This window comes from Ambystoma mexicanum, chromosome 3q (assembly GCF_040938575.1).
Source record: "Ambystoma mexicanum isolate Mex_15411 chromosome 3q, UKY_AmexF1_1, whole genome shotgun sequence".
Taxonomy (NCBI): domain Eukaryota; kingdom Metazoa; phylum Chordata; class Amphibia; order Caudata; family Ambystomatidae; genus Ambystoma; species Ambystoma mexicanum.
In genome coordinates this window covers 1,007,566,694-1,007,580,339 of record NC_090926.1, presented here as the reverse complement: position 1 = coordinate 1,007,580,339, position 13,646 = coordinate 1,007,566,694, and the positions used below count along the sequence as shown (strand labels likewise).

The window sequence follows — 13,646 nt, the reverse complement described above, 5'->3', positions numbered from 1 at the left end:
CATTATAGGTGAGCAGATGACCCCCTTACCGCTGGGACCGCTCCTCGGCCTCACTAAATATCTACAGCCAGCGTCACGCAAGCTGGCGGCACTCCTCATGGTGCTGGCACGAAGAAGAATTGCTATGTCGTGGGGTCGTGGCCCACTCCCCAAGATTGTAGACTGGGAAAAGGATATAACATACTGCCAAGATATGGACACCGAATTTACTCGAACGCTGCCTTTGCATGCGTGCCCTCCCGACATTTGGGGGCCATACATCACTTACCTGATGAACAATGCTGAAGCTTCAGACTCGGACAATCCGAGCCCCTAGAGTGAGAGGCCATGGGATGAAGGTACACAAGGGCAACGTGGAAAGCTTTCCTTCCAACTCAGACAAAGGATGGAGGCAATCAAAGTTACAGTGGACATGGGGGTGGGGGCGGAGGGGCGGCGGAACGGTTGTTGGGAATTGCATTATGCGGCTCCCTGTTGGAGCACTGTTTATTTGATGCAGTAAAAAGTTAAAAAATATTTTTTTTTTAAAAAGTTTCTTATGGGTGCTCCGTTTGAGCCTTTACATTCTTGCCCTTTGAGGCTGTTAACTCTGAAAACTGTGTTTTTGGTTGCGGTTACTTCCGCTCGCAGAGTGAGTGAGTGAGTTACAGGCACTTTCAGTTAAGCCACCCTTCACTGTGTTTCATAAGGACAGGGTTGTTCTTAGAGTTCGTACTTCTTTAATTCCGAAGGTGGTTTCGGAATTTCATTTGAGCCAGAAGGTTGTTCTTCCGGCGTTCTATCCTCCTCCACATCCTGGTAAGGAAGAGGAGAGGCTCCATAGGCTTGATCCTAGGAGAACGTTGAGCTTTTAGATTTCGCACATGTCCCGCGTCAGAGTGGACGATCAACTTTTCGTTGGTTACGCTGGAAAGCGTTTGGGACAAGCTGTGACGAAACAGACTTTGTCTCGTTGGATTATTTTAGCCATCTCCGAGTGTTACCGCTTGGCGGGTAAGGATCCTCTGGCTGGCTTGCGGGCCCATTCTACCAGGGGAGTGGCTGTGTCTACTGCTCTGCAGAGGGGAGTTCCTATTCGTCACATCTGTGATGCAGCCACCTGGGCTTCAGTACATACTTTTGTACGTCGCTACTCCCTCGATTCCATCAGAGGGCAAGATCTGGCCTTTGGCAAGGCAGTTCTCTATTCCGCAATTTGATTGGGCATGCTAAATTTGTATTCTAAATTCTTTCCCACCTCCTTGCTTGGTACTGCTTTGGGAGTCTGTCATAGATATGGAATACGTCGGAGGACCCAATCCCCTCGAAGAACAAGTTACTTTCTTACCTGGTAACGTTCTTTCGATGGGATGGTCCGACGTATTCCATATCGCTCCCTCCCTGCCTTCCCCGCTGCAGAATTTCTTTTGCGATTGCAGCTTGCGTTCCGCAAGGCCTTGTGTGTCTGACTGGCAGAAAACTAGTGGCACACGTTCTGGGAAAAAACTATAACTAAAGCTATGGGCGTCGTGCGTCCTACTTATCACATCGGGTGACGTCGGCCGTCGGAGGAGGTCCTCGGGGACGGCGCATCGACGTCATCGAGGCAGGACGCAGACGCCAAAGATTTTCCGAAGCAGCACAGCTGTGGACATTACCTGTCATAGATATGGAATACGACGTCGGACCATCCCATCGAAAGAACGTTACCAGGTAAGAAAGTAACTTGTTCTAAAGATATACGCTAAGGTAGCTCAGTGGCTTGATTGAGAACCTGAACCATTGATTGGTGGCAAAGACGGGCTAAAAAAACATGACGAGGAAGGTTACTCAGAGCAGTACCATTTGGTTCATATGTATTCAAAATGTTCCACCCATCGCTTTTTTGATTAGTTGGACACCCTGTGTGAGAGGGTATACCCAGACATGGGTCCCTTGCTTGCAGGGCCATAGGGAACCAAGCTGCACCAAACTTATGAGTGCCAACAAAGCCAAAACATGCCTGGGGTTACTTTTGTTTTCGTGCAGAGGAGGCCTGGCCTTGCAGTTCTAGTTGGACTGCTCCCATTGGTGGCAGTACCTGACTGATTTGTATATGGCTCGTCCCCATTTGCAATGTCGCGGCTTGGATAAACAGTGGTGTCGTAGGTTACCCCGAGCAGTGCAAGTGGTTCAAGTTTATTCAAAACCTTCCATCACTTTTTTTGATTGCAGTGATTGGTTTCACCTGAAAGGCATACGTTTAGGTACTTTTGGTGCTGGCAGTTTTTGGTCTATAAAATCCAAACTATTTAAGTTTGCCACTACTAGCACCTCATGCTAATGCACAACTGTGTTAATTAAATGACAATATGGGAATTTAATTGGCAAGTTCTATTTGCTGTTATGACAGTGTTCCCAGTGCTGTAAGGTTTTTAACAAATGAGACGTGAAATAAGTAGGTACATTTTTGGGTCATACGCGAGTCACTTTAGCAACACCAAGTATGGATAGTGGTAGCTAGGAAATTAGTATGAATACAGGCCCCCCATCAGTGATGTTCTGTTAGTATTTCTTTTCCTGATGTTGCGATTTGCTAAAGGATGAACATTCTATGCCCCCCCCTTTTTTTTGTTTGTTTTTTTTTTTAATTGAAATTCTCCACCCCAGATGTCCAAAGTTTACCCGAACAGGGTTTCTTTTGTTTCGGTCCTTTGTGTCCGCTTTGTGTTGAATACTTTCATGATGATCAGGAAACCTTCTGACCTTAATTGCTGACCGTTGGTAATGTCATGAAGTTTAATGGATCATTTGAGACTGCACTTGACATGCCATGCCTATTTCCTTGGACTGTTATTTGCGTAGATGAGCAACATCCTCCTTGCCTCTAGGTGGAGAGTTTCTTCTAGGCCTCTGTCAGGGGTCCCCCCTAGCTTGGCGGCATCCTGCTCACTACGTTTCTGTCTGTCTTCCAACCTTAGGCGAGGATGGTTCCCGTTCTCGTACACACGGGTCATGGACAGCAGTTCGGGAAGTAGTCGAACATCTGCAAGGTGAGTCTTTACTAGTCACAAAATCAGGAATTTGTTTTTAAAATGTAATGATTGGTAAATGCCCCTTCAGGTCCAAATCTCCTTTACATGTCTTGGAAGTATGAATTGTTAGCAGCATCTAATCGACAGAGTAGCCAGGTTACCCCAGGACAGGTAGGTTGTGGGGTTCTTTAAGGTTGAACATCTCTGGCTCTGTGTTCTGCACCCTGTCTTTTAAGCCCACCCCTTGCATTTCTCTACTGCCACCCAAAGGTTGAAGCTTTTTGACCTCGCGTACCCGCGACCTACGCTGGTCTTATTTGGAGAGACTGTTCTAGAAGATGCCTCCGTGGCACACGCTCCCTTTGGTTTACCTATTGAGTCATTGTGTAGTCTGTTACCCCATGTCTCTCTTACTGCGTGCAAACCTTCGCACAAGTGGGCAGTGTATGCCATTTGGAATTGGTTTGGACCTGCAGCCGGCATGCAATGAGTAATTCCATTCTCTACTTGTTTTTTTTTTCACGCAGTCTGCAGCCTGGGAAAAGCAGCAGCACAGGGAACCTCTTGGACAAGGACGACCTCTCCATCCCTCCTCCCGACTACGGTGTGGCTGCTAGGAGTTTTCCTAGCCAACCAATCAGCACTTTTAAACCCAGACCTTACAGTGTGGCAGCGCCCGTATTTGCACAGGTGAGCTCGCAGTGAGGCTGAGCAGGTGTAAATGAGAACAGTGTTACAATTGACAAGGACCCTCGTTTCATGACCACTTGCTCCCTGCTGCCCATGCCATGCAGTGGAGCAATGACCATTGGGAAGATCGGGCTTCAACCTATTAGCCCCGCAGCTCATCCCCCTCTGTCCCCCCCACACATTTTTGTATTCACCTGACGGACCTACAGAGCAGTAGCAGGACCGGACACAGACAATAAACGGTGCCTGCCGCTGAAATTAACAAATGCCCAGCAATCATGTAAAACGTTTAATTGTTAGCACCTGCATTCTTATGGTGTTGGGTCAAAATATAGTTCTTTTTTTCGCCTGAAATGAGAAAATATCGATTTCGAAAGACCAATCCATGACCGCACAGATCGGTCTTTCTAAATTGAACTGTGTCGTCCCTGCCGCACACGAGTGCGCGCGGGCTGACGGGCACTGTGAGCCCCAGCAGAGTTGGTGCGCGAGTGAAGTCTGTGTGTACTCGCATGAAGTGCCGGAAAGGGGGTGGTGTGTGGGGAAATGGGCGCGGGGTTACCCTCCCTGGGGGAGGGACGGGGGGGGGGGGCTAGTGCAGTATGTGCCATTTTCCGCATTTTAAAGCGAACACAAAAACGGTCTTTTTTTGTTCGGCTTTAAAGTGCATAAATATCACAGAACCATTATTATGCATACTTTATTAGGCAATTGAAATCGTGATTGTGTGTTAGTACTTGCATGTCAGGGGAGTGATTGAAAGTCGGGTCATTCTCAGTTATTACGTGCTTGGCTTCAAAGGTGAAGGGTAGAGTTAACTGTTACATTGGAGCTGCAACAGCAGTTCATTAGAATAGGTAAATGCCCCCACACAAATAAGTTTGCCCCTCCCCAGTCTCTGAATTGCCCCCCCCTTCCACAATTTTACAATAGATGCACCCACACCCCTTTGCTACATTTTGATTTTGCAATCCAATCGTTTTTCTGCTAGTGAACCAAATTCGACAGCTGTAAATATCCTGTCTGAGATCTGCTTAATAGTTGTTTGGATTTTCCAAACTGTTAAGGTGTGTCGCACGCCCCCGCCCCCCTTCGCAACCCTTCAATACAATGAATCGCCTGCTTTAGCAGACATTCCTTTAGCTGCCCACCTTAAGCCTTTGTAGAATGTGCTCTGTAGTGACCTTTTGAATGCTCCATATGTCCAACAATTGCTTTTCCTACTTGATTTTCTTTTTTCTCTCGTCTCAGGGCCTTGAGGACTACGGAACTGCACGATCAGGTAGCAGGTAAGCGCTGTCTAGATTAACTGAATGTGAAATATACATTTTGTCTGTTTCGTGCATCTGAGTAGATGCTGCAGTGACTCGTGATATGCCATTTCTGCACCCAGTTTAGGAGATTAGATGTTGGGGTTTCCATCACGTGCATGCCTGCATGTCTAATGGTTTTGTGTTGGAGTGTGTAGTGATGGAAGTGTTCTTGGTTTATCCATTACTGGGTAATTGGTTAAAGGTGTGATGGGCTGCCACCTGTGCCTAACTACTAGCATTTTTTTTTTTAAATATAAAAACCTGAAAGTTGGGTGGTAGCGTTTAAGACCAAAGCTTCGTTCGTAAAGCCTTTTAGAAGCGCTGGCTTTTTCTGGCTGGCTAGAAATGTTTCTAAAAAGTATCAGTCTTCTAATGGGCTGCTGTTGATGGGTCGCCAGTGATGCTTCAACAGCTTCCTATTTTATTTTCAAAGGATGTTCGAATTCTAGGAAGCACCTTTAGGATGGGGTTACCTTTGTCTTCTTGTCCAACCTTTTTCATTTTTGCTCCATTTCCTTAATATGGGTTTCTAGAAGCACTCGCAATGCTAGTCAAGCTTTGACATACATCGCTACAGATGCTTTTCCAGCATTGGTATGGTCCATACGTTCACTGGCTATGGTGAATTATCTCCCGGCCTACTCTGGGAAAATTCACTGCAGCCTAGGAATTTATGGAACTTGTTGATGCTGTAATAGCAAACTACAGTTTTGTTATGGTTTTTACTACCTCGAGCCAGTGAAGGAAATTGAAATGTAATGTTACTGCTTGTGGATATTTTTTCATAATGGGTTATGCAAATGGGCCACAGGTGCAAGTTAACTGTTTCTCATGAAGCCACTTTTGGCAGTATTCAGGCTGGCTCAAGAAGCAAAGGTAAGCTCTATGGGGCTTTTAATTTTGAACTGACTTCCGGAACAAAAAGCTCAATCACTGCAGTAAAGGAAATGTGCTAGCAGCCAGATTCCTGCATGCAGTGATGTCGATTTCTGCCTCCAGAGTCGGTGAAAATGCCCTCGGATGAGTAAGGGGGTTCCTTCAGAATGTCGGGGACCTGCAGAAAAGGGATACTGCATTGGCTGGTGGGGAGTGGCGGCGTGTGTCTTGTGTTTGTGAAAGGCCTTGAAGAGCAGCTTGGCAGTATTCCTCTGCTTTTTATTTCACAGCGGCAATGCCACAATGATCTCCACTGTGTGAGGAAGAACTTCACTAGGAACGGCACCTGTTCTTCTCATCTTTCCAACAGCTTTCCCTTTCTTTTTCTTCTGTCGTTTTTTTGTTGATCATCTGATCCCTTTGGATTTTTTTCTGCTTCTCCCCCCTTCCCCCTTTCCTTTTCCAATACTGTTGCAATCATCAAGGAGCCCCTCTGGTGCTGCTACAAAATCCTCTCCCTGATGCTAACCTTAAGCCTTCGCTTTCAAAGCCTTTCTGTGCAGGAACTTCCAAACAGTTATCCCTTCGGAGCAGCCTGGATACAGTTTACACAAAGTAGCTGGGCGAGCAAGTTTCTTTTTCTTTTTTGGTGCCTGTGGCTGACTAAGATGCACTATCCCTTTTCTGAGGCGTTTAACAGATGATTACTCTATCCGAACCAGAGAGGCATGGGATGGGACATTGAGCACTGTTATATTAAATTCTTGTCACCTGCCCAGATCTTTTGTGGGTGGGTGGTGGACTCTCCTCCCTTCGCAGGATGAATGCACCTTTCTGTGTAGCTTTGTGACTACCCATTTAGCTGTCGGTTGGACTAATGGAATTTTATGGTACAAAGCTTGTCTGAGGCCAATGCTGTCTACACGAACTGCCATCTTTTTCTATGAAGTGTGTAAATAGGTGATATGGCTAGCGGGTGGGGTGGGGGGTTGATTTCTAAAAATCCTGTATGTCTTTAAAGTATTGCCTTGCTTTTAATATTGCAAACGTGTTCTGAGCGGGAGTGTTCGAGGGTTAACGAGGCTAATCCAAAGATCTGTATTTCGAAATTAGACTGTTTTTCTGTTTCGGGGGAGGGGGGTTTGGGGTTGAGTTCATGGCGAATCTGCTGGAAGGAAAGCTCTTTGGAGTGCATGATTGCTGTATGTTTCTTTTCTGTACTTTTCCTTTAATTCTCCTTAATTATGTCAAATCTTTTTGTATGTCTTGAAAACTTTAGAGGCAAACGCGGTGGGATTGGCGTTAATGGCTACCTCTATTGCTTCCTCACGCACTGAGGTCTGGGAAGTGGGAGGAAAGGGGCGGCTACCGCCTGTGCAGACTTTTAAACCCTTACAGTTCCTGTGAGCGTTCGTCCATGCCAAACCTTTGACACTACCTTTTCTGGCGTGCTAAAACTGGTTGAAACTTGCCTCCGTCATGGGACAATGCTGGCAATATATACATAATATATATATATATTTATATGTACAGTATCTCTATAAATAGACCAACGTTTTGTTATCTGAAAAGAAAGAACATGGACCCATCCAATAGGAAAGTCATCTTTGATGTCATGGCTTTGTATAGATTTTTATCCTGGGCTATTTGTTTCTCAATGGATGAATGTAGAATAATCAGATGATTGTAAAGTGCTGAGCACGCGTCGTCGTCCCCCCTCCCTTTTTTTCTAACGAGAAATGTGCCCTGTAATAAAGTTACTGTTTGAATAAAGTTTTATTTATTGCACTGAGGTGGAAGTTGGTGTTCTTTTCAGGTCTTAATGTCACACCTCTGAAGCCCCAACCTGTTCAAGCCCGCAGAAGGGGATTATCGAGACAGTGTTACAGCAGGCCCCAGTAACTGACTACATAGCAAGTATTCGATAGGCGGTCCTTCCCGATACTTTTATCCCGACCTAAATATCATTTCTGCAGAGCACATCATAGGTACGCCCGCTCCCTCCCGAGAGGGGGGCGAGGGGTGGGGGGGTGGGGGGGGAGAGATTCCTTTGAATTCTTATTGGTATCTGTATTTGATTCGAAATACAGATATGATGGATGGCGCAGGCAGGGGATCACACCGACATTACCGAGGGTATGGCACTGGCCTCTGATCATGGCATAAGCCCACAGGTTATTTGCTGCAAGATGGCGCCACCGCTTTATGGATGGTGCATTTTCCCGTTGTGTTAACTCTTCTACAACCCTACCAGTGTAAAGCAAATCCACGAACTGCATTTCTGTTTTTCTTTACAGTCTTGATGCCGAGTTCGCCAGGTTTTGAGGTGTATTGCTGTCTAGAGTTAGTAAGTTACCCATTTATTTAGCCTGACTTGCTTCTTTTTCTCAAGGCGGACTTTGGCTACTAAAAGCCATTAAGCCAGTTCTGCAGATGTATGCAGTACGGCTCTTTCTTTTTTCTGTAAGGTCAACCGAGTTTCTTAAAAAATAAGAGGGGGATGGAGGCAATTTTGTAATGTAACTTAAGCTGGTTGCCAGCATGACAAACCTGAGATTTAATTTTATGACTCGGACTACACTTGATTAAAGCATCTCTATGCTTGCATGCTGGGCTTATCTGAGATCTTAGTGCTAGCTGGACTCTCCGTCCTAGGAGTCCCATCTCCAAGACTGTGGTCTCATTTTAGGTTGCTTCCAATACATTAAATGAATTACATCGCTGTTTAGAGATCTTATGACTTTGTACCTCCACTAGACTAACAATGCAAGATACTGGATGTGCTTGCGCCATGGTTGCAAAACAACCGCAAGCCTGTCTAGCCTAATTTCAAAATGAGATCATGAAAACCTTTCTATTTTGTTCAGTGAAAGCTCTAAGAATATAATGTGGACTACTCTCGAACTCCCAGAATAGAATGTAGGAATGTGTAAATGGGGACTTGGGAAGGGACACCTTTTAAGCAGACATATTCTCATATTGGGTGTCCCCACACAGGCTGAAATCTGTAAGACTTTAACATAGGGACTGGCTTGATCAGCCCCAGGTTTCCAGAGAGACTTTTTTTCGGTGTAAAGGAGCACATTCTCTAGGAAAACGGCTCCATCACTCCGAATGAGTCCTCTGGGCTGCTGCTGTACCAGGGCTTTCTCAGTATGACCTTTTTGAGGTTAGTTCTCAAATAGGAAAGAAGACACATTTGGCTTGTCTTGCAAGTGCACACCATGCAAATGAAGCTTCCTAGACCATAAAGGTGCCTCAGTGTGTAGTTTATTTGGCAGTGCTAGAAACAGGAGGTCACAGCTTGATTATCCCAAATGGTTCATGGAATTAAGGGGCTAAGCCAATCTTGCCAGGTGGGTCGGACTCATTCTCCATCCACATAACGATCTCAGTAAAAGGCCCAGACTTGCAGTGTTTGGATGCTTTAAGACTTTGGTTAGATGGGCTGCCAACTTTGGCTCAAATTGGTTGACCTCACACATACACCTTCGTTTAGAGCACTAATCTTGGCACTTGCTCACAAATTCCTTCCTCTTTGCATCCAACATTTCTCCTATCTGCTCTGGGCTCTTGGAATTCGGCTCTACATGCTTGCTTTGTGTTTAATCTTGACAACTCATAACCTGGGGTGCAAATCAAGTGGCAATTGAATCCTCTTGTCTCTTCTGGGAATCCCACCTTGATAGGACATCACCCTGAGCCTTTCTTGCAGCTCAGTATCCTGCTTTGATCACGTAGAAGTGCTGGTCTATCAACTCTAATCCACTAACAAGATTTCAGTTGTAACTGTTTATTAATGTTGTTCTTATATCATAGTAAAAAGACACGAATGTGCAAAGTACAAAACGTGACTAATTTGGCTTTGATGGGGAACTGTGCAGTATTGTCTTCCTTTGTTTATCAAGCATGTTTCCCAGCATAGCATTCCCCCTCCCCAAATACTCCCTGTAGTCTCATTTCAATCCCCTGAGTACCCCTAAAATTGTTCAGTGTCACTCACAGCTGATAAACTGTTGCCGCTGATACATTCTAAATTGGTGGCGCCTAAATATCGTCTAATTTGCCCAAACCAACTGACATGGGCATGGAGGAGGCGGTCATTAATAGTACCTAGAGCATTTTGCAAAACCTTGTGGTTGTGCTCCAAACAAATGGTGCTCAATTCAACCATCCATCCTCACATTGCGTTAGTAAAGTACATTTCCATGCTACTTGTGCCTCAGTTGTTAAGCCTGTCTCAACAGTATATTGCTCCAGCAAAACACACATTCATACTGCTTGTTGTCCCAGTTATGCCCCATATTACACTCCATTGGTAATGGTTCTGCCTGCCCCTTTGGTATTAGTTTTCTGGCTTCTTTCTCTGTTTCACTACTGCTCCAACATGGCCCAATTCCCCTATCCACCACATATCCATGCGCATATCCACACACAACCAGCCTGCGTGGTCGAATGTTATTCAAACTTGCCTATTTCCCTGGTACCTTCGCTCCTCTTCTGTGCCTGGCACCTGCAGCCGACTATGGGCCTTGTCCAGGAAACTGGTTACCAAGAGAGAAGTTCATTCAATACCCCCGCAGTTCGGCTTCCATTGATCACATGAGGCGCTGAGATCTCATATCGCACATTGCAATAACTTCAACCCACACCTAATGGCCTCCAGCCACGTGGAGCCTGCAGGGGCCCTGAAGGTTCCCTATGGGAATGGCCCAAGGGCCGGCCTTGGGATAGGGCACTCATGCATTAGCATGAGCGTCCTGTTCCAGTGATTAACTCCCTGCCAGCACCGTAGCCGAGAATTTGGAAAATAAAATGTGGGGGGCGATAGGTGGTGCAAATTCGCTCAGTGCGCTGCTGCTGCGAAGGCCGGCCCGGAATGGCCCCCTGTCTCACGAGCGTTTACGAGAGTCTCAGACCCTGTAGATGGGTAGCATGAGCTGCTGAGCTGTCCCAGTTTAAATTTACTGGCTGGGGCACGCTCTGCATGACTGTAGGGGCCTATACATAATGGAGGCGCACAGCCCATTCTGCACGGGCTGCCACTGCCAGGAAGCACTAGTCTTTTCACCAACCACCTACCAGTAGTATACCGATGCAACAGAACTATTGCCACCATAAACCTTGCACTTTGTACTGTGACTTTACATTGTTTGGTTTACTTCCTGTTTGGTCATTTGGAGAAAAGCTCTGCTGTTTAACAATTGATTTGCCTCTACTATCGACGACTTGGGAGAATTAAGTCTTTGCACAGCTAATCTTAGAATAGCTTCAATTTCTTTTTTCAAATGTGTATAAATGCAAATGGAGGCTGTAATCTGGATATTACCTTTTTAAGGCCGAGTTGTTGAGCATCTGAAATTGCCTGCAATTTTTCATTTAAATTTGACATTCCTCCATAGGAGACGTTGTTTGCTTTTAGGATATATTTGAACAAACCTGCCCTTTGTTTATTGAACAGCTTTTCTTTTCTGTTAGAGCAAAAGTATGGTGGTAAGAAAGCTGGGCACTACTGATGTTTTGGGGCAGGGGCTCTACCCAGAAACCCATTAGTGGAGTAGCTTTACTGTGCTGTTTTACATACAGCGCTTTGGATAGTGGCTAGATTGCTTCAATCTGAAACCTGCCTCAGATTCTGATTGGATGTATCTCATGCGTTGGTTTCTCATGACTGCTCGTTTGAGACTGCCAGGAGTTTCCTTTTTTTAAGTAGGTTTAGTTCACTTTAATAGCAACCAAACACGCTTACTCTTCACCTACCTCCCGGTTTATGGTGTAGCCAGTTCTGTCAATTTGGCAGTTCATTAGCTGGAATAATGGAAAGGTGGTCAACCCGACAATCGGTTTTCATGTAACCAAAGTGTTGATCAGAAGCGACTGACCAAGTGTGCATTAACTTTGAAGCAAACCTGGGACTTGCACAGAATGAGCTGTTGCATTCTAAATGTGGATTTTGCTTTAACTGCAGGAGTGTGAACTTGAAGCATATACATTTTATGAATGTTGAAAGTTTGAAATGTTCTGAAGTTTGAGCAGTAACTTTTCTATTGTGATTGTATGTCACCTTAATTACCCATTCTTGTCCATCAAAGGTAGCAACACGTGGGACACTTTTCTTACCTCGAATATCCTCAATAACGGCAAAGATGTCTTCTGACCTAGCTTTTAAAATATTTCCCGGAATTGTATGTGTGCTTTTCAAAGAGTTGGCAAGCGCATTATGTGCTTCATGTGGAAACTAAAATGTTTCCAAAAACCCCTTAATCTCACATGACAACTGTGAGTGGAAGCCGTTTTCCATGTATCAATTTTGATCTCAGAAATAATAAGGTCTTCTGGCACGAGGGAAAACATGTAGGTCCTCAAATGCATTGTCTCACCATCTGCAGTAATCTGCAGGTCCTTGGTTAACCATCTGGGCACTAGATCTTATTTTGCTCTGCATTTTGTATTAAAAGGATTTTGAATTAGTTCACATTTTGGATTTGTGTGGTAGAAGAAATAAAGTCAATTTTTCTCATAACCTCCCTCTTTCCATCTGGCCGAGGGGTCTCTTTTTTTTTTTTGGAATGTGCTGCTCATACCAGTGATCTGAGCTCATGACCTGACCAGTGTAAGTAATATAAAAGGACAGATACATGAACGTAAACTTTATTTTGGTACTATTGGCGGATCTGTAGCTATGGTAATGATCTTGTCTAAATAAACCTTCAAAGAGTCTACTCGTACCCGAATGAACCAGTGAGATCATGGTAAGCACACTGCAAAAGTTCACTTTGGAAATTGCATCGACTGACAAACTAGTAATCTGAATAGAACTTGTATTATTGTGAGTCCCTATGATGATACCAAGGCAAGGCATGCTTACTATAAGCAAACTAGTGTAAGCATGATAAGGTTTCTATAATATTGGGATGCTGAGTAGATTGTTGGTTCTTAATCTGGTCCGTTAGCAAAGGGCTAACTCGTTCAGGACCAAGTAATCTCTTGCCACTGGGCACCTGCAGTTTTTGTTTAGCAAGCCTAATCAAAGAGATTACACAGGAGCTTCCCATGTTTCACAAGGGGAAGATGACCGTGCAAACCCAGGTAATGTTTGCTTCTGTGGGATCTTGAACATGTTCACTAACCTGATGCATTTTGCGAGACATTCTGAGGCTTAGCATAACATTCGGGTCTGGCAACATGGACCGTCGGATGTTAGTCGGCCATTTATTTATTTTTGTATTTATAAAGCACTCTAAACCCTCTAGTATCAAGGCACTGTAACCAACCTGTTACTTGCAGTACTTATCGTTAGACAGGAAAAACATTCACAACACAGGGCTTGAGAAGTCCATTCAGGTGAGTTGCAGACATGAGCTTTACACAGCACAGGGCTGGAATGGACAATTCAGGTGAGTTACAGTTGTTATGCACAGCACAAGGCAGGAATAGTTAATTTGGGTAAGTTGCAGGTATATGTTATACATACACAGCACAAGGCTTGAATAGTCAATTCTGGTGAGTTGCGGCATAGGTTATGCATCGGGCTGGGATAGTCCATTCAGGTGAGTTGCAGGCATGAGTTATACACAGCACAGGGCTGGGATAGTCAGTTCAGAAGCATTGCAGAAATAAGTTATACACAGCACAAGGCTGGGATAGTCCATTCGATTGAGATGCAGGCTCAAGTTGTACACAGCACAAGGCTGAAGTCATCTGTGTGTAGGGCTGAGGTTGCGCTTTCTGAGTAACTTTAATGCTCAATGCTGTAGCATGCTGGGGGGCCTTC

The 13,646-nt window shown here is 45.0% G+C and overlaps 1 protein-coding gene across 4 annotated transcripts in view; it reads left to right on the top strand.

Annotated features, from left to right (window-relative positions):
* Positions 1 to 13,646, top strand: part of BAIAP2 (BAR/IMD domain containing adaptor protein 2) — a 764,302-nt gene that overhangs the window by 543,710 nt on the left and 206,946 nt on the right. For 2 of the 4 annotated variants that reach the window (XM_069655179.1, XM_069655176.1), the window contains 3 exons: positions 2,940 to 3,011; positions 3,521 to 3,683; positions 4,935 to 4,972. In XM_069655179.1, the coding sequence (XP_069511280.1) occupies positions 2,940 to 3,011; positions 3,521 to 3,683; positions 4,935 to 4,972 (273 nt within the window). Of the gene's footprint in view, positions 1 to 2,939; positions 3,012 to 3,520; positions 3,684 to 4,934; positions 4,973 to 6,162; positions 6,322 to 8,169; positions 8,220 to 13,646 lie in introns of those variants that run through there. The other 2 variants (XM_069655178.1, XM_069655177.1) reach the window with 2 other exon arrangements.